At 46.4% G+C, this 21,262-nt stretch overlaps 1 protein-coding gene across 1 annotated transcript in view; it reads left to right on the top strand.

The window, feature by feature from the left end:
- Positions 1–21,262, top strand: part of EXT2 (exostosin glycosyltransferase 2) — a 127,836-nt gene that overhangs the window by 70,877 nt on the left and 35,697 nt on the right. Inside the window, exon 9 of the mRNA XM_028516373.2 lies at positions 13,433–13,622. Coding sequence (XP_028372174.1) covers positions 13,433–13,622 — 190 coding nt within the window. The remainder of the gene's footprint in view (positions 1–13,432; positions 13,623–21,262) is intronic.

A 21,262-nucleotide genomic window follows, 5' to 3' on the forward strand; every position in this document is an offset into this window, starting at 1 on the left:
TGCATTCTTTCTGTTGGATTGGTTCATTGATCCAGGGAATAATCTTTCTGCCTAATAACCTTTCTGTCTTGGAAGCACAGGAGAGGATGGATAAGTCTGGGCTATGAGCATTTTGGGACCTGAATGGAGGAAGGTGATGGGTTCTCTTTCATTTTACAGGAGATCACTTAACCTCCTCTGTTCAGTACAGTGCCTGACCCTGCCTCCCAGGCCTTGTGCCCCTGAGTATGGACTCTCCCTGGTTAATTTTCTCCAGGGAATAAATCACCCTTCACCTGCTAAGAAGAACATTGAGAGGGTTGGCCTGCCTGGGCATGCCAGTTTCAGGGATCTTGGGACCAACTGTTCCTTATTCCTGTTTTTCGAGTTTCTCCTTCCTGAACACCTAGTACTTCCAATTTCTTTTTTCTTTTTTATAAAGATTTTATTTATTTACTTTTAGAGAGAGGAGAAGAAAAGAAGAGAAACATCAATGTGCGAGGGAAACATTGATTCATTGCCTCTTGCAAGCCCCCAACTGGGGACCTGGTCTGCACCCCTGGCATGCACCCTGACCAAGAATCGAACTAGCAACCTTTCGGTTTGTGGAGCCCGCTGAGCCTACCATCCGGGGCGTACCTCCAATTCCTGAGTCGTCTTATTATCGTCCTTGGAAAGTTTAGCTTTTTTTGCTTTGCTAGGTGGTTTATGTTCATCTGTCTGCATTTTGTTGTTTGATTAAACAGACCTAAATTTCTCTGTATTTTTAAATTTTAATTCTTTATCTTGTCATAATTTCAGTCTTAAAATTCCAAAAATAGTACAGAGTTGCTGTATACATTTCATTCATATTCCTCATGTCAGTATTTTACCATACTTCCTTTATTAGTCTTCTCTGTGTGCACACATGTTGTGTGTGTGTGTGTGTGTGCATGTGTGTGTGTGTGTGTGTGTGTGTATAGGGTGAGGCAAAGAGGGTCACAGTTTTGAGTATGTGAAACGCAGAGTTTACTTGTTCTGGGATTATTGTTGATTGATACCTTACTCTGCATGCGGACAGCTGTGAGCCCGCTCTCGCCCACCCCTGTGTGTGCACACACACGTACTTTTTCCTGAACCATTTGGAGGTTGTGGATATTGTGCGCATTTACCCCTACACACCCCTTGTGTGGAACCACAGTGCAGTTATCAAAACCACCCGGAAGGAAGCATCAATACTCTATTATTTACCCTGTAGACCTTATTTAGATTTTGCCATTTGTCCTAATATTGTTCACTGTAGCAAAAGAAAATTCCAGACTGTGCGTTGCATTCAGTCGTCCTGTTTCTTTAGCCTCCTTTAATCTAGAACAGTTTCTCAGTCTTTGTCTTACGTTAACATTGACGTTTTTGAAGGGAACACGTCAGTTACTTTGTAAGGTGTTCCTAGTTTTGGGTTTCTTTGATGGTTTTGCATCAAAATATGCACTTGGGTTTCAAATTATTGAAATTCACATTATGCATTTTTGGTAGGAATATTGCAAAGGTGATATGTTCTCTGTGTATTGTATTGGAGGACACATGTCAATTTGTCCCATTACTGGTAATGACAACTTCAGTCACAGGTTTTGGCTGGATTTCTCCAATGTAATGGTACTAATTTTTCTTTTAATTAGTGGGGAAATACTTTGAGACTATAAACATCCTGTCACTCCTCAAACTTTCACCTGCCAGTTTTAGCATCCACTGCTGATTTCTTGCCCGTATCAATTGTTATAATGGTTGCCAAATGGTGATTTTCTAATTCCCGTTCTCTGTTTTGAGAGTGGTTTTTCCTTAAGCTTAGGGCTCATGTCTTTAATCAGTTTTGGAAAATTCTCATTTTCTTTTTGACTGTTACATAGCTGTCACTGTCACTAATCTTCCCTTCTGGAGTCCTATTGAATGTGCATAGACCTCTCTTACCCGGCTGTGTCTCTCAGGGTTTTCTACCAGCGCCCCCTCCCACCCCCACGTTTTCCACATTTTTATCTCTCTGAATGCTGGATAGTTTTTCACATGTAATTTGCCGTTTTCTTTAGCTGTGACCGGTGTGTTTTTACCCCATCCACTGAGATTTAAATTTCAGTGTTTATTTCTAGAAGCTCTATTATTTTTCAAATCTGCCTGCCCCAGTTTATTTCATAGTGTCTTTTTCCATATTTATCATTCATTTTTTTATTTCTTAAATTATTTGAGATGCTTACTTTATATTCTCCAGTTTTTAACTTCCTTAGAAGGTCTTTCATCCTGTCACTTGTTACTCTGTTTTCTTGTGTGTTTGGTGGTTTCGGGATGTGAATTCATCTTCCATGGGGTTTTCTGTGCAGGTCTCTGCCACCGGCAGTAATGAGGTGTTTCTCCAGAGAATTTAGTAGTCCTTGTTTTTGTTTGTTTGTTTTTGCATCTTCCAGGTGTGCCAGAGCTATTGCAGAGAGAAATCACTTCTTTTTTTAACATTAATTTTTTCAGTAGGAGATTTCCACACCAAACAGAGAGGGCTCATTTCACCCCCAGGTAGAGTTTCTATTTATCAAGCCGGTGAGGTCTTCCTCCCTCCCCCGCAGCCGACCTCCGTAATATAGTCAGCGGGCTGCCAGCGAGTGTTTTTCTGCCCGGGCTAGAGAGCAAGCTTCTGCTTCAAACTGTCTGAGTTTCAAGTATGGGATCGTCAGACAAAACTGTCAGTTTGTTTTACCTGTCATGAGAAGCCGTAGTTTAAGCCGCCTTTAACATTCTCAAACACTTTGGATTGTAGATCGGCCTGTTTGTTTGAATCAAAGAAGTTACTAGTTCTTTCACTGGAGCGTTTCTTTCACGTGTTTCCAGTGTGCGCATCAAGCAGCAGGCCCAGGGAGGACGACTGCAGAGCTGAAGGCCGTGTTCTAGGAGCAGCCCAACTCGTTTGCGCGGTCCGAGAGCTGGACCGTTGTTTTTAGCGTACCAAAGTGTGAACCGGTATGGATCAGTGATGCGTTTTGGGGGCTCCTACTTTATTGTATTCACTCATTTAATTGATTAGACAGCATCTTAACCATTTTACCATAGATATATTTAGTGAAATTTATTACTTGGCCTGATATAACTCATGAATTATTAAAAGCATCAGCATATGGAACCTGCTCTTTTCTCATTCCAAATTCTTTTAATATGGCTTATGTTGAGCCATTTAACTGGCTTCTGTCCATCCCACGGATGGAAGCCGCAGCCAGACCAGGGCTCTTACAAATGATTGGCTTCTCTTCCAAGCCAGAGGAGGATGAAATGTCAACTTTTTCCTTTACTACCTGGAAAGCAATCAGTGGCAACCCTTCCTGCTCTTCTTGACAGCAGTTTGGCTTCGCAGAAGAGGGCTGGGCCTGGAGCCAGATGGGAGTTTCAGTGCTATATAAAGAATAAATTTAAGTAGCTGAACCTCAGATAATAACTGGAATTTTCAGAGAGACATTCGGATGGGTGTAACCTGGGAGCCTTCACTACGCTAACTATAGCTCAGAAATTCCTGAACTGCGAGTTTCAGTCCCTTCTTTCCTGGTTACTTACCACGTCTCCCTCTGTCGCAGTTGGCTCATCTGTAGGGCCGGCTTCAGGGAGGAGCGGAGTGACTGATTTCTAGCCACTAACCAAGGCCATTGAAAAGAACATTTTGAACGCAAGTTCAAAGTCATCTATTTTCGTGACCTTTCTTATCTCTGAAATTTATTATCCTTACCTGCAAAACGGGGTATTACTTATTTAAGAGGTTTATTGTGAAATATTACTGAAATAATATTTGTGGAACCACTTTGTAAGTGGTGTAGCACTATAAAAAGTAAAGTGTTGTTAATATAAGGCTGCTATTTTAATGCTTTATCACATTAAAATGTGGATTTTAGAATTGGATGGGACGCTGGAGGGGAACATTAGAACTTACTGGAGGGCATTATTTTGTACCCAAATAGGTTCTATTATATTTTTTCTGTTGTTTAATCCACATAAACCCCAAGAATAGCATTCTGTTAGCTCCATTCTTACAGATGAAGAAAGTGAGACTTAATTTATCTTAAAGATCTACCTCCCCATCATCCTATTTCATAAATGAGGAAATGGAGGTATGAAGAAGGATAATGGCTTATCTAAAGTAGAAATTCTCCGTTCACCATTCCATCTATAATAATATACTGCCATATTTTCTTCATAATTGTTTTTATCTTATATACAAACTTGACCCCAAAATTAAATAGAAAACATGATAGTACATAATTAGATTGCAGTGTAAAGAGAGAAAAACTTCTGTTACTGGCCTTATGATAGATTAGATATGCTAAATGACCTTCCCAACTGAACAGTTCAAATACCGAATGAAGCCCTGGCTGGTGAGGCTCAGTGGATTTAGCACTGGCCTGCAAACCAAAGAGCCGCTGGTTTGATTCCCAGTCAGGGCACGTGCCTGGGTTGCAGGCCAGGCCCCCAGTAGGGAGTACACTAGAGGCAATCACACTTTGATATTCCTTTCCTCTTCCTCCTTCCCTTCCTCTCTGTCTAAAAATAAATAAGTAAACTCTTTAAAAAATAAAAAAAATACTGAATGAAGTATTATGAAGCAGTGTAGCCTATTGCTAAGCCAGCATGAAAGTATGATGTCTGTTGATTCCCTAGACGAAGTGAGACTAGGTGTGCTGGGAGGAGAGAGCTGAAGCCAGCTTTGCCGCAGTGGTCTTTGTAAGAGTGATGACCTGGAGCTTCTGCCCGGTGACTGTGCAGAGCGGGGCGCAGGGGTGCAGGATTGAAAGCCTGAGAGTTGAAGGATCTAACCAGACCTTCCTGGATGAAGCCAGGAAACTGAAGCATTGTGTTGTCAGTGAAAGAGTAAAGAAAAATAAATCCGTATCGACTAAGTGTTGAGGACTGTAGTCATAAGCCACCTTCGCATGGTTTGTGGGCCAGAGTCATAGTACAAGCGTGGTCCAAATAGTAAGAGGAATTCCACTGAAACTGGCTCTGAGTTGATAGGGACCAGCAGAAGTAGACACAAACCCTCTCTTGAGGAACTCTGCTTCAGTCTGGGTCTCAAGTAATTGTTACAAAACAAAGGATGTAAGGAAAATGAGCAGCTCACAGTTAAACACCATAAAACCATAAATAAAGCAATATCATGAGTGAGAACCAGCAGAAACACACCTGCAAGGACTTCAGATTAATTATTAGGTTAGATTATTACTGTAGAGTCCGAGAAATTCTTCAGAACGCAGCCCAAAGAGACGGAGCTGTGAAGGAGTCACGGAGCGACGTGGGGAACTGAAGAACAAAGTCTAACGTACGTCTCATCAGAGCTCCTGGAGAAGAGAGGGAGACGATGATAAAGAATCTTAAACATAGCTAGAGGAAAAAGAGAGTAACAGTAGAAATATTTGACTTGCTCCTGTTGACCCTGATTTAGGCTCTGTGGCTCAGTGTCCTTGGACATGTCAGAGAGCCGCAGTAGCTGTTACTCCAGGACACCCAGATGTGGTCACGTGCACTCCAACTCCACCACAGGGGAAGCTTGTTTACGAACAGACTACTCTAAGTCAGTCATAGGAATTCTAAGTTGATCATTGATTCTCTCCCTTGGCTGAGTCTGCGGCACCAGGGGATTTCCAGCGAGCCTTTGATTTCGTCACCTTTGGTGTCCGTCTAACGTGAGGTCAGTGGGATTTAGCCATCAGTGTTACCTGTGTTTTTCAGAACAATCGGTTATTTTTTCATTGGGGGAATGAATTAAAGAAGTCTTGTAGCAAGCAGACTTAAGACTTGTCCAGAACCTTTTCTCTCGTGATCCTGCTGGAAGACACAGCCCCTCCGGTTCCCAAGTGAGAGCGTGCGCCCAGAGGTGGTGCGCCCTGACTTGCCGGGGCTGCAGGGGTTTAACGGTTAAGGCAGCACGGGCCATATCACCCACTGCCCCTCTCAAATCTCCCAGTGGCCATTAACATAAATATCATCTCACCGTTTTGGACAGGGGACACCACCCTTGTGCACGTTAGCGATGTGATGCCAAAGCTTAACCCTTCCGTTGCTTTGTATGCTTCAAAGGCCTGGCCTTGCAGCCGCTGGCAGGGAGCCTGAGCCCAGAGGAGAAATGAAAGGGTTAACTCCTTTTGGCTTTGCCCTTTGACCACTTCAGGATGAGAGGCATGATGAAATACTTTTCAAAGTCTTCAGTGGAAACACATCATGCATAATTGGAGCAAAAAAGAATAAATCAAAGCTTTTTCCCCCCTTTTAGTCTGGTAATTCATAATTGAAACCACATTGAGGTACGGGCTGATAACTTCAAAACAACCAAGAAAACTGCCCTTTCTATCAAGGTAGGGATAGGTAAGGCTACTCATTACTGGGGGGTCAAAGCTTCTGTGTAACAGGCCTGTCTTCTCTTCCTTCTCACTTTCCTGCTCATATTTAAATACCTTTATTTAAATCAAATATGGGTTGACTCGAATATCTGCTTCTCTTCTTGTCACGTGAAGTTATACGTAGTGACATTTTAAAAAAATCTTTGATACAGTGAGTTACAGGAATTCACATTTGCATCATCTTGCTTGGAGCTTGATTTCTCCTGTCTGGCACTGTGATTGGCTCGGACTGAAAAGGTCCTTTAGCTGGTAATGGAACTCGGTTTTCCTCACTCTCGATTTTATAATCTCCAAGTGGTTGCAGCAAGAACATTTCAGGACGGCTAGCGGAGGCCCCTTGCTCGCCGCCTTCCTTCCCTTGGCTGGGGCTGTTTTGGTTGGACTCATATAAGGCGGCCATGCATGACCCTTCAGCCAGAAGAAAGCAGAGCAGGACTGCAGGGGGGGCCCGACAGCTTGTTTTGCGTCAGATCGCCAAAAGGGACATCTAGTGTTTGAGTCTGGATCTCTTTCTCGGAGGAGAAAAATCCCTTAGCCCAGTCTCCCAAGGCCTGCTTTTCAGGGCTTCCTGAAAACCGAACCCACGTCTCCCTCTAGTTTGCCTGCTCACTACTGGCTCATCCAGCAGGGCTGTCCAGAAAGAGCAATATGAAAGAGCGCTTCTAAAGCTAGCATTGTGACCTGACAGTTATTGTGGCTATTAGGGATTCATTCCGTGTGTTTGCAGTTTAACAATCTGGATTTCTTATTGAAGCTTCTACGATGAATAATTGTAGGAGTGAGAGGCAAAGGGTGGGCAAGAGATGAACAAGGTATTTTGGCTAAATGCCGGTACCCTGTCAGGATGATGCACGCTCCTCTCGGTGTCTCCTTCCATCTTTGAGTGAACAATTTTTACTGAGTGTATTTGAAAGGTGTATTGCTAACCAAGATTCTGAAGGTGCGGCTATAATAGATGGTCTTCACCTCCTCCCCGCCCCCCACCCGCCCCCGCTCTCTGTTGCTGGGTGCCTAGTTCTAAGCCCTGTCTTGCCATGATGGAAATTTAATCAGGCAACAGAGTTAATTGCCAGCATTGTTTCCTTATCCCTGGCAGAAGTCAGAGGCTTGAGTAAATTATGGAGGTTTAAATTTGCTTGATTTCCTGCAGAAAGTGGGGTCAAGAGGTCCCAGACTGTAGACACTCTCTTTGGTCAGCCAGCAGGGGGGCAGGTCTTAAAGGTATTTCAGAGGTGACTAAATGCCGTTTTGAAATGCCCTTCTCCAGTACGTTTTTTTACTCTGGGGGTTAGTTTGTTGACCTTACCACGGTAGAGCAGAGTGTCTGCGTGAAGGCGTACACACCAATTAAGTCTGCCTTTCTCCACGCCAGCGCTGGGCTCCAGAGGCAAATGGGATTATGTTTGGGTGGGGGGGGGGAGCAATTGGCGTAGAAGCTTAGCTGCAGACCAGCATTTCCTATTTCTGACCTTTTGAAATGGAACACAAAGGTAGCGATGTTAATTTATCAGTAAAACAGCGCTCAGGAAAAGAAAGTTTCGAGAGCTAATCATGTGACTTAAAGCTTTGGTTGTAGGAGGCTTTTCGTGATGTGGCTTCAGTCAGCCTGCCTGACTGTGGGTTCCTGCCGTTTCTGACCCCGCTGTCCTCCTCCCAGCCGCTGTAACCTGGTGCAGTCTTTCCCGTCTTGTAAGCGCTTTAGCCCTGCTGCTCAGTTTGCCTCCCGGCTTCTGTGGCCAGCGCTCTCCTGCTCACCTTTGAAGACCACTCAAGGGTCCCCTCTTCACCTCCTCCAGGGAGACAGAGCTGTCTGTGCAGACCCTCATGCCCACACGGGACTTTCGTACCTTGCTTTAGCACTTGTTCTCTTGCATTACAATGTATCTTCTCACCAGACCATCCGTACTGGATTCCTCACTGAACTGTAAACGTTTTGAATGGAAGGAATGTATTCTTCTTTACATCTTTAACATTATTCTAGGCTTTTAGTGTGTGCTCAGGAAAAGTTGCCTGAATGAATGGGTACCATAAACAATATTGGTAGGGGTGATTGATGAATGGCTAATACATTGTTTTAGCAGGCAAGAAAAATACAGAGGGGAGAGCTGGCAAGTTGTATGCGTTCCTTTTGAACCACCATGCAGAGAGTTCTGTGTTGAACCTTCTACATGCATTTGTGCATAATCTCCTTTAATCATCCTCACTCTAGGAGGGAGATACTATCACGCTTCCTGTTGTAATGAGGAAGAAATGGGTACTCACAGAAGTAGCTTTACTCATCACAGAGCTAGTGAAGAGCAGGGCCCAGATTCAAACTCTGTTAAATAACCTAATCCTACACTTCTTCAGAATACTTAGCACAGTAAGATTCTTGGCAAGCACTTAAAATGAATGCACTGAGTCGGAAGTCATTTCAGAGTTCACGATGTCGCTCACTTGAGTGTGTCCGTCAGCTGTTCACATCCACACATGACGAGGACAGAGAGAGCAGGGCCTGGATGGTCTGGGTTGGACTTCCACAAGTTTTTGCTGAGTAGCACTGGGCACCGGCCTAGGTACTGGGTGTGACAACATTCATGGCTCCTGCTTTCATGGAACTGTCAAGATAGCTGAAATAGAAAGAATAGGAAGGGAAAAAACTAATTGTAAGTAAAAACAGGATATCTAGAGAAGTAGAAGAAATAGAGAAGCCAGGCAAACCAGGACCCTAGAGCATTATAATGTAAAGGCCGAGAAAGACTCATTTAGAATTCTTGATGCTGGAAGACACCTGGGGATTGCCTAGGCTACCGCCCACTGCACTTGAGATGTGCAGAAGGCAGCCCCCAGAGGAATTGTCACTCCCACGAGATCAGCTACTGGCTGTCATTTGTCAAATGCTTGTGCATGTCAGGTGCTTTCCATATACATCTACTGACTTTTATTAACAACCTCCGGGTGGTAAAATAATAATAATGTAGTAATTATTATAATGTCAAGTCACACCATCTAGAAACCAGTAGTATCATGATTTTATAGGCATGGAAACCGAGGGGCAAGAGAGTTGAGGTGCACTGCCCAGGTCACCGTGCTGGTTGAAGTGGAAGAACTGGGACTCAGATTAAGGACTCCTGATCCCAGATCTGACTAGGCATGCTGACTCCCTTTTTGAAGTCCTTCGCACCAGCCCTGGGGCCTGTCCGCAGTGAAGCCTCGGGCCCGCCCCCGAGTACACGTGTGCTCAGGAGCTGAAGTGTTGCCTCCCTGCTCGCCCCAGTGCCTGCATTTTATGAGAACGCGCTGCCAAGACTTCAGTCCTCGCCGTGCTCTGTCTCCTCCGTAGGTGGTCTTACCCTGCCCCTCCGGTTTTTAGGTTTTCAGACTGTTTGGTGTGCCAGGGAGCAGTGTGGGAAAATTGAACACCAGGACGAGTAACTGTCTGCTTCCCACCAGCCCAGTCCTTCCTCTCCGCCCCCTTCAGAACCAGCCGCTGCCCGAAGGGGCCGGCATATGGGATGAGACCAGATCTCTTGGCTTGCCAGAGACTCCGGCTCCCTCTGCCTGGCGGGGCCTTGACATCAGACTGGGGTGCCTTTCAGAGGCTGTGTCCGTGTAAACCCCAGGGGATTTACCCACCCCCCCCGAAACCAAGCTTCTCCAAGAGATCTTCTCCTCTTAATGTCACAGAGGCATTCAGGTGTGTTAGCAGTCCCTGCTTCTCCCAAGCGCCGACCTCATTTGTCGGTGTTTTAATAGTTTTCTTTTCTGTGTCAGGGGTGTACTTACCTTTAAAAATGTCTGTGCTCTTTTGTGCCAGTGTTACATAGTCGGCGTGTTTTTATCCCCCGTATCCTCTAATGTCATAGTGGCACGGCGAGCTCTTGCTGACTGGCGCAGATGTAATTATCAAGGATAAAAATGTTTATCGTTTCTGTCTCAGAGAAGGGCTAGAACTAGTGAACTCTGGAGTTACCCACAGTTCCAGTTTCCAAAGTCTATAAAGTGGCTATGCTTTACCCTGGACTCGGGGTAGGCGGGCGTGGGAGAGGGCCTACACCACCATCCGGTGTACTCAGGTCAGGGTGCTCGGGCTGTTTCCACCGTCTGTCACTGACAGGTTATGTGACCTTGAATGTCACTTACCCTTCCTTCCTTCCTTCCTTCCACTGGTAAAGCAAATGATTAGACATTGTTCACTATTTCTAACCCTATAATTTCATCATCTGTACAATGAGAATAGTGACTACCTTGGGGGCCGTGGTAACGCTCAATAAGCTAATACATATAAAGCATAGTGCCTAATCTTCGGTGTGTGCGTGCTTGGGAAATCTTGAGTTTGAATATCACATGTTAAATTATTTTACACATCTCTTTTAAAAAATATTTTTGTCCTTTTCCATTTGAATGGTGTTTGTGCAGATCAGAGAGTACTGTGTCTGGAGGAGTAGGTAAGGGGGTTGGGGTGGCGATGGCAGAGGGCGAACCTTGGGGATTAATTGGGACTTAAGCACGGGGCTGCCTAACGACTTCAGTTTCCATTACAAGGTCGGGAAGCTAGGAGGAATAAGGTTGGGGTTCCTACACACGTAATCAGATGCTGGGCACAAACACTAAAATTCAGGCACCTTCCTAAGACGACAGCTTAATGTCAAAGCGTGAAGCCACGGAGACAGAGAGTCAGCACTGAGAAGAGAGCCTTTTCTGTTGTGTGTCTCGGGCATGAGGCCTAATTATGGTCTGTGGTGGACATTTTGGCTTTAATATCCTGATTACATTAGGACTCCAGGAAAACCATTCAGTCTCCTTGAGTTCCCATCCCATGTGTATTCCATGTGTTTGTGTACATTTCCTGTCCCACACTGTTACATCTGGCCAGCAGCTGCTGTCATCCGCGTGGTGATGGGTGTCCATCAGTGATATGGATGAGGTCGCCCAGGAACCTTGGGAGTCCCAGATTCCACGCTAGGGCAGTGTGAGCAGCCAGAACAGCAGATAGGGCGTGTCGTGTTCAGCCGCCTTCTGGCAGACATGAAGCTAGAGTCTGGGTTTTTCACATAATAACATATGAATGTGAATGCAATTAATGCCACTGAATTGTACCTAAAAATGGTTACAGTAGCAAACTTCATGTTAATATTTCACCACAGTTTTTAAAAATGATACATAATATACCATATATACTTTAAATGAGTAGATAGCATAGTATATGGACTGGTCACTAAAGCTGTTTTAGAATATAAGAATGTTTTAACAATCTTTTCCTAGTATCAGTACAGAAATACTTTTGCTTATGTTGCTGCATTAAAAATTACTTAACATTTAATGGTAGCAAAGAAATTTAATTTCCTTCATTAATTTTTAAACTTTTTCTGGAAAAGATTTAAGTTGCGGGAATTGTACAGTGAACTCGCACGCTCATCACCTAGATTCACCCATTTCATGCATTCCCACGGCATTCCCAGTACTCAGAAGCGATGTGCTTTGATAAAGCTGCGGCGGGTTTGGTTTCATTGTTTTCTTTTGGTTTTTGTCTTTTTTTTTTTTTAAGTTCACTGTGCTCATTCCTTGCTCGACCCTTTCAGTCTGAAAGTTTGTGTCTCTGCTATCTTTTGTTTTGAGAACTTGTTTAATTTCTTTGGTAGTTTTGTGTCTTCCGTGTGCTGTGGTTGGTTTGTTTGTTTTAGGAAATCTCCTGTTGGATGGATGTTGGACCTCCTGGATTTTTCTCATCTTTTTTTTCTTTTTTTTCTTCTTGTGTGTGTTTTTAGTTTAACAACTTTATTGATGTATAAGTTACATGCCACACTTCTCATCTTTTCGATCCTGGTTTTCATCTGTCTTTTTGCTCACCGGACTGGAATACGTTATCATCTCTGACTTTCGATCCTGCCTTTTACAACATGTTAAACTATCCAATTTTAACGTCTAAGAGTTCTTTCCTGTTCTTTATAGAGCTTTTTAAATAAAAATAGCAATTCTCATTTCATGGGTGAAAACCTCTCCTCTCTCTCTGAGGATATAATTCGTTGATGTTGTTTTCATTTCCTTCTGCTTCTATTGTCTCTGTTTCTTCTGAGTTCTTGTTTTTCTACTTGTTCCCTTGGTTTCTGTCATTCCTGCTAAAGATGTTCTTGAATTGTCTGCGGCTCTAGGATCTGTTCATGATTAAGAGGGAAGCACTAAACACTTGACCAGAAGTTCTTTGTGTGAGGGCGTGCTCACTGCCCGGAGCGCTTTCCCGTCAGACGAGGGAGAGGCAAGCTTGCCACGGGGCCACTAGCGTTTTGGGAACCACAGCGGGCTCGTCATCCAGAATATTGGTTTTAGCCTGCATCTCCCTCTCAGCTGTGCCCGTGTTTCCATGTCCGGAGCCTCAGTTTCCTCAGAGAATGAACCTCCCTTGTCCAGCGGGGGGTGGGGAGGGCAGGGTGGTGTTCTGGCTGAGTGGGTGGTGAAGGGGAGGTTTGGGAGTCTGGGCCCCTCACGGCTCCTCAAGCGTGTGTATCACCGGTCCTGTGGGCAGCCCTGCCCCGTCTCTTACCCTCGCGAGGTACCCGCTGCGCTTAATTCCTGAGCCTTTGTGGGGTTCAGCAGTTTGACCTTGAACCTTGTTGCCTCCCCCCTCTTTGTAGGTACTTAGGTTTCAGCTCTCACTCTCCTACTCTGAGGCCACTTTTCCAGCCTCTTTCAGAAAAATGTTCATTTTGCTCATCAGCTGTTTTCCTTTCTCCCATTTCGCTGTCATTGTAGATTTGTATGTTATATTTATTAATTCATTTTAGTGGGTCTGGGGAGGGACTAGGGATAAATGCGTGGGTTTAATCCGCCATGTTCTGCTAGAAATCTCTCCTCCCCTGCAGAAATTCCCTGCTCCGTTTTTAGTGCTACGAGAGCCAGATAGAGTGACACAGACAGTCGATACAAATTTCGAAGCTGGGAACACTTCTTAGCTCTTGGATCGGTCATGGTGAAAGCCACCAGACCCCCCGTGTTCGGGTGTATCGATGATGCTGGGAGAGAGAGCAGCCCCGCTGTTACTAGACCCTTCTCTGAACCACATCCGCCTGTGTGTTCTCTTGCAGAAGTGGGGCAGCGTGAGCAACCCGCTCTTCCTGCCGCTGATCCCGCCACAGTCGCAGGGTTTCACTGCCATCGTCCTCACCTACGACCGAGTGGAGAGTCTCTTCCGCGTCATCACTGAAGTGTCCAAGGTGCCCAGTCTGTCCAAGCTCCTTGTCGTCTGGAATAACCAGAATAAGAGCCCTCCAGAAGGTAAGACAGGGGGGAAATGGAGCGTTGGGGAAAGGCCTGGCTTGGGCAGTAGTAGGCTAACTCTCAGCTGGGTCTGTCATGGCTAGCCAAGTTATTGGAATGCTTTAATTTAAATGAATTTTCCTGCTTTGTCAGCAATAATGCCACTTCTGAGGCAGCATGACCCCAGTTTTATCAATCATTTCACTCTTGTTCTAGGGTGGCCCATTTAACTCCGAGCCCACGGCTTGTTCTGTAGCCACAAGTACTCGGGGGCTTAGGGATCAGCAGGATCAAAGGCCAGCAGCCTTGGGAAAACAGATCTCAGCTTCCCGCAGCCCTCTCAGCTGATTTGTTTACACGAAAACTCAGTTTAAAAGGCATTAGTTTTCTCCTCCCTTATCTCGGCTCTGATACTGTGCTCTTCTTCAATAAAAAGGATGGCTTCACCTCTGCCGGGGAAAGTCGGCAGAGCCCTCTCGCAGATGCGCAGGCAGATGCGCAGACGCGGGATCAGTTCCTTGAGTGAGCTCTCGCCAGAGGCTCCCATTGGCTCGTCCTTAGTCACTCTGCTCCTGGCCTGGGCCACCCTTGCAATCTGCCGGCCGGCAGCTAGGCTCGAGGACTGTTTGATTAATTGGATTTGTTTTTAATTCAGAAGGCATAGAGTATGTTCCACCTGCATTTAGTTTCTCATTCAGTCCGTCTATTACTGATCCTAATCCCAGGGACTTCAAAGCTCCTGCCCTTTATAGCCTATTAAAGCCAGGAAGTTTCTGATGGATTAGAGCGAGGAATGAGTTTGAAGTTTGTAATGTGCACCACTATCACCGATAAGGTCTAGTTTATTGCCTGACAGTAGTATCTGCACTTTTTATGGCTATTCCCTTTTAATTGGGTGTATTGAAGTCGGGATAGTCGACCCTGGAAACCACCAGTGGTGAGTAAACCTGCAGTCTGGGCTGGAAGACCATATTTCTGTCTGTTGGGCACATCAGAAATTGCCTCAAGAAAATTCTTTAGCTCCTCCTGAGACATTTAAAATTTTTCACTCAATGGAATTTTTGTTCTCTGAGAGAATCCTGTACTTTCTTTTTAGATTTAGGGGTCCGCAGCGTGTGAGTGAGTCAACAAAACAGCGTTTTGAATGGGGGTCCTGTGGTATGCCCGGAAGCACACCGCTTCTGTAAACATTTTCTCTTTGTTAACTATCTTTCTATGTCAAGTTTTTTTTTTTCTCAACATGTAATTTTGTTTTTGTTCGATGGTCAGCAAAAGAGAAGGAAAGGCGTAGAAGAAAAAGGCAGGTGTTAGCACCCCGGAGAAGGAGTGGGGGAGAGACTGTGATGGGCGGGGAAGGCAGAGAAGACCGAAGGAGCCGAGAGGGAGGGTGTGGGGAGGACCTCACACCGCTGACGTGGACATGGGTTCCTCGGCACCGGTCCCTTTCCCCCCAAGGTGAGGTCAATTGGATGGCGCTGCGTTGCTTGTTAGTTCCCTCATTTATAAAGAACGGGTCGTGTTGTAAGCGGGACTGTGTATCCTGCTCAGCGCCAGAAAGCACGCTGTATCACGCTGTGTTCACACTCACGCATTCGCTCCTGCTCACGAAGGCTGCCAGCTTTCAGAGAGCCTCTCAGCACACCCGCTCCCGACCGCGCCCCGCCGGGGCAGAGTTGCGTAGCCTGGTGCTCAGTGCAAAGGGGGCTTCTCCATGGAAAGCTTGGTTAGCCACTGTGGGCTTGAGGTGAATTATTAATTGCAAATTTGAGTCGCTGCTTTTGGGCAAGCATCCTTGCAAACTATGCAGAAGGAGAAATCTTTCTCTTCCTTCTTGGTCCAGCCCACGCTGACAGAACTAACAGCAGCAGCACAAAGCTGGGTTTGGGAGCGGGGGCTCAGTTTTTAGTAGACCTTACCAAACTGTAGCGGTTAATTTTGTGACCAAGCATTTAGTTTATTTTTGAAATATCTTGGCTCCAGGGAGGCAAGAGAGCCCTCAACTGATAAGGCCCTAATTTTGACACGTTCAGAGGCTGGACCAGCTTTCTTCTAACAGTGGTTTTTAGGTCAGGGCCCTGGCCCCGGCGGTGCGGTCGTTTGGGAGAACCACGTTTAACCTTCCGTGGGGTATTTGTTCAGTTGGTAAATGGGGCTGTCAGCTGTGGCTCTCACGCCAGCAGAGGCATCTGATTTTTCGTGTACCGCATTAGTAACATATATGTTTTTGAGAAAGCAAGTCCAAGGCTTTGAAATATTAGAGGCAAAAGTGATGTTTTTCACTTTCTCTACATTTACTAAAATAAATATTGTGGTTAACATGTCTGCTGCTGGAAGGATTAGTGTAGGCAGAAATCCCCCCCCCACCTTTTTTTTTTTTTTTCACTTTCCAATCCAACCAAATACTTTTTTTTTCTTTTTGGTTATGTTTAAGTCTAAACTGCTTGGTTTTATGTGTAAGTAAATACTCAGACTAGGCAATAGAAGTTTCCAGTGAGCTTTCGTCACACTGGGTTGGAGCCCTGTCAGGAAAGAAGGCCAGCCACCGCCTCCCACCTCCCTGGCTCTTCATTCGCCATGCTGGGCGGGTGTAGGAGCTGCCCCTGCCCGGCTGGCCCTTGGCCTCCATTGGAAGGGAGCTGTTACATTGTCCGCTCCAGACAGGTTGACCTCTCAGCCTTCTGTTTCAGCTGGTTTCAGTTTTAAATGTGAATTGATCTCAAGAGCCCCCAGCTCCAGCTTGCAGCTTGCAGAGGTCCTAGTAGGCAGGCTGGGCTTGGCGGAGCCCGGAGGGGTGGTCAGCCCAGAAGAGGCCACCGGGAGGAGAAGCAGCAGCCATCTATCTTCCTGCTCAGCTACATTCTGCAGCTCTGGGAGTTCGGTCACGGGGACCAGACGCACACCGAGCAGCTCGGGCACCGCTGCAGTGAGCGCCGGGTCTGCGCGGCGATAACCTCACCGCGTGCCTTGTGGCTCTGCGGTTGTGTTTGTGACAGCGATTGCCAGGGTGGGACGGGGGTCACGCTCAGTCAGCCTGAGCACTTTCTGGTCCCGCTGCCGAGCTGGAGAAACACTCCCTTTGCTCACATCTCTCTTGGCATCCGACATGGAGCAAACCGTTAATCAATGAACATTATTTTAGAAATCCTTAACACGAGTTTTCTCCTTCGAGCCCAACTCAGATTCATCGCTGGGAAGTCATTGGGTCAGCTGGCTCAGCTGTTTGTTTTTCATAAATTAGTGTGTTTGAAAATCCCATTTTTCAGACTTCGTCGTTGTGTGAGTGGAAGGTGACATTTCTGTTGCGCCAGCTCCAGAGTCAGAGGACGAGGCTCGGCCAACAGAGCCCGCTGTCCCGCTGAAAACGTCAGGGAGTAACGGGACAGGGACCCCACCTGGGCGAAGCAGTGGAACTAGGGCCTGGATGTTTCTGGCTGTGACACTGTTTCCTTCTGCGGCCGAAGGGGTCACCCCATACCCTTCTGTCTACCTCCCTGCAGGTTGGCAGTAGAGAAGTGCAATTCATAAGACTTCGCAAGAATCCATTTGCGAAGGTGATGGTACGATGTTATTACGACCATGTATGGTCCACCTTTTATATCTGAGGCGTAGGGACTGCGCTACGTGCTTTACGTGTATTATCTCCGGTCCTTTGCCGAAGCTGCAAGAGCGTCGTTGTTATCCCTGTTTCACGAGGATGACCTCAGACTCGCGGAGTGGTCTGCCTGCATCACAGCACTGCAGCAGAGGGTCGGGCACGGACACGGGCCTCTCTGGCTCCCGAGCTCAGGCCCCACTGCGCACGAAGCCCCACTGCGTCTGTGGATGCGGATGGCCAGTGAGCAGCGGGAACATCACCGTGCCTCATCAGTTCTCGGTGTGGGAGCGTGGGGAAGAGCTGGGTCCTTGTCAGGGACACAGAGAGGGACAGAAAAGGAAATCTCTTCTTTGGGAAACGCCAATGGGAAGGGGAACATAATGTTCTCACCTATGTTTTTTTTCCTACCTTATGATAAACAGAATCAAAATCCCACATCAGAATTATCTGCTTTAGGGCAGGGAGTGATCACGGCTTATTCTTTGATTGCTGCCCCCTCCCCCGTGCCCTCCCTCCACAGAAGGGATGCTGAGGCCTGAGATGATGGTGGCTCCCTTTCTTGGAGGCCTGTGTTCTTTAAGAATGTGGAAGGAAGGAACTGGGAACCCTAGTGTCTTGCCTTTTGGTAATGACGGTCCCTAGGCAGCTGACCGCTGAGACGGAGACTCCTTTTGTCCAAGCTGACTTTTGGCTACCCAGGCCTAACTCAGCACAGGGAACAGTAACCACAGTTCCAAAAGAGCCACGACTCATTCTACATTTCCACCTGCACCCATGTCGCCCTCTGTGGCTTTCGTCACACTCTGAAACTCCCCATCGAAGACTTCACAGGAGCCAGTTCTTCATGGACGTTGTCTCTCGTAATTAATTCTTTAGATGTACGGGTTCTGTCCAGAAGGTATCCAGCCATGTAATGTGAAAAATAGAGACATTTATTGAAGAAGACACAAGAAACTTTGTACATAGGACAGTGACTCCTCAATCTCCTTCAAAGAAGGCACCTTGGGACCTCACACAGTTCTTCCAGTCTCTATCAGCTGCCCCATTGTGTTTTCCTGAATCTCACTGATGGTCTGAAATCTCTTCCCTTTCAAAGGTGATTTTAGTTTTGGGAAAAGCCAGAAGTCACGGGGTGCCAAATCTGGGCTGTAAGGGGGCTGGGTCACCAGGGTGATTTGATATTTTCCCAACAAACTCTGCACGAGATGTGATGCATGAGTGGGTGTGTTGTCATGATGAAGCTGCAGCCTTCTGAAGTATCTGAATAGTTGTCATGGAGGAATATTCAAGCTTAATGCAAAACTGGATGCAAATTCGTTACTCTACTTGCTCATTTTGAATGCGATGGCCACACAGTGCACATGCTCGCTCAGCAGCATCTTCTGCCCCCACTGACTAATACAGTGAAGTTGTCGTTGTCTATGCATGCGCATTCCAGTCCACTCTCCTTAGCTGCCAGGTTACATTGTTGTTTTGCAAAGCATTCTTGCTATATTAACAGTGGTTGGACATTTTCCCGATGGACCTCATATGTGGACAAAGAGTGTGGAAAGCTGTCTGTGGGTTGAACATGCTGCACACACTCGCCAAGTGAAAGTTCAAATCCCATCGGGGCTAGAGAAATGTTTATACTTAAACAAAGCAGCTAGCCTGTTTCCCATACATACTGCAAAAAGAAGAGCTATTTGTTGCTTTTTGAAAGTAACATGGCAGAAGTTGTTTCATTCGTGTGTTAGATTTTCAGCCCTACAAATGGCAGGGATCCCGTTGATCTAAAAGTGGACGTGAAAGGAGCAGACAAGCTTGCCGCGTGCCACTGGATTGTAAGAATGACGTACCAGATCTAATGTGTGCCACCTTGCCACCACTCCCTGAAGTCCAAAAACAAAATCCCTTGATTCTCTAAATAGACACAAACTTTCCAGGGAAAGCACAGCTAGCATTTAGTGGGTGTCTGTCATGTGCCGGGCACTATGCTGCTGAATGCGTTCAAGCTCATTCTCACAGTCATGCATGGGAGGAAAGATGGTGTTATTGTTCCATCTTCCAAGCCAGAGAAACAGGTTCAGAGTGATTTTGTTCAAGATCGCAGGGCAAGTACAGGTACGCCCGGGTTAGAGCTGTCTCCGCAGCCTGTTCTTTCTGTGACCTGTAGCTGCCCCGGTGATCCCAGGGCCTCAGAGGCATCTTCTGCTTCTCCCCTGACGTCCAGGAGAAATCTGGCCCACGTGAGTCCATTTCAAGTAAAAGGCCACCTTGTGTTGCTGAAGGCATGGCGTTCCATCCTAGGACAGTTTATACCATCAGAGAAGTCTCACCTACTGTGAGTCTAGATCCGTTTTCCCGTAACGTGCACCCAGCCCTAAGTTGTGGTTTTGCCTCGGAGGTGGTGGAGAACAGTTCCCTTTCCACCTGAGAACCTTCTGGTCTCCCTGGTGTGTGGGTCGAGGTCCAGGGAGGAGACAGAAACCGCACAGTAACTTCAACAGGAAATGTTTAATGTAAAGAATTATTAGCCAGTAACAGGAGATTGGTGACCCAGGGGTAAAAAGAACTCTATAAAAAGACAGAAAACTGTACTTGAACAACAACAATAACAACAAAGGAACTCTAGAGATTACAGGAAGTAAATTTGGGAGCGCCCCTTCTCCAGCTGCGTCTGAGGCTCAGACCACGCGGCCCACGGCAGGGCGAAGTTTGCTGAGGTGCCCCAGGCCAGGTCTGGCCAGCAAGAAACCAGCCGCCTCCTCGGGTACCCACGGAATTCAATGGGTTTGTTGAACTCCTGCCCAGGGTTTGTTACTGAACTTGCTGGGAGACTGGTGCTGGCTTCAGTGGAGTTCACTTGGGTTGCCCTTGAGGGGTCCGTGGACTCATTGGGAAGCCGCCACTTCGGGCGCCACTGAAACTTGTGGGGATCGAGGCCACTGCCTGCCTGTCTGCCCGCCAAGGACAGAGGGATCAAGGAGGGACGAAGGCCACCAGAACCAGGAAGAAAAGCCCCGTTTGTCTTGGAGTGTCCCTCCAGCACCCTCTGCTGACAAAGCTCAGCATGGTGCCAGCTGGCAAGGGGCAAATGTTGAACAGGACCCCGTTCCAGCATCACAGACAGGGCAGTGAAGGGTGAAATTGAAGCCGAGAGGCAGCGAATTGAGGACTGGCACATCTAGTTTCTTTAAGCATTCTATAGAAATCCTGCATTCGGGTGCCCGCACTGTCCCCGTAACTTCTCCCCAGCTGTTTTCCAGTCTGTTGGTACTTTACCAGCATTGCGATACCCAAATCGGAACCCAGAGTCTAGTACAGAGTGTGGTCCCGGGACCCCTGGACATCCCTGAGATCCTTTCAGGGGTCTGCGAGGTTGAAATTATTTTTGTAATAATGCTAAGTCACCATCCTTTCCCACTCTTATTCTTTCACAAGCGGACAGTGGAGTTTTCCAGAGGCTGTGTGACGGGTGATGACATCGTCACTCTCATGGCTGATGGCGTGTGAGCTTGTGTATTCTCATGTGTTGAATGAAACTCCTCAGTTTCAATGTCTAATACAACAAAGTGTGTGTGTGTGTGTGTGTGTGTGTGTGTGTGTGTCTTTCTCACATAAACAGACCTTTTTGGGGGTCTCAACAATTTTTAAGAGCACAAAGAAATCCTGACACCCAAAAGTTTGAGAACCGCTGGTCGAGTAGGTAGGTCAGGAACCTTCTTCGTTTTAGATATTGCAGTTAACTCATGTTTATAAGGGTTTGGACAGTCGGTCTATGGCAGCAGTTTTATTTATCCAGAAGGGTCAGTGGGAAGTAAAATAAAAATAAGGATGATCGCTGGAGAAAATTATTGAACTTTATTATTTTTTTAAATCTAGAGAAACATGAGATTTTCAAACTGCAATAGACAGTGCAGGTTTTATTCGGTCTTTGATGCTAAGTAAACTTAAACTCAACTATTGGCCTTATTGTTTATTAGCTCTGTTACCCCAGCCAAGTTACTTACTCTCTGTGGACCTTGTAAAGACTACTCCATGAGTAATTCCTGCACATGGGTTGTCAGGGGGCTTGAATGAC

The sequence above is a fragment of the Phyllostomus discolor genome, chromosome 6 (assembly GCF_004126475.2).
Source record: "Phyllostomus discolor isolate MPI-MPIP mPhyDis1 chromosome 6, mPhyDis1.pri.v3, whole genome shotgun sequence".
NCBI lineage: Eukaryota > Metazoa > Chordata > Mammalia > Chiroptera > Phyllostomidae > Phyllostomus > Phyllostomus discolor.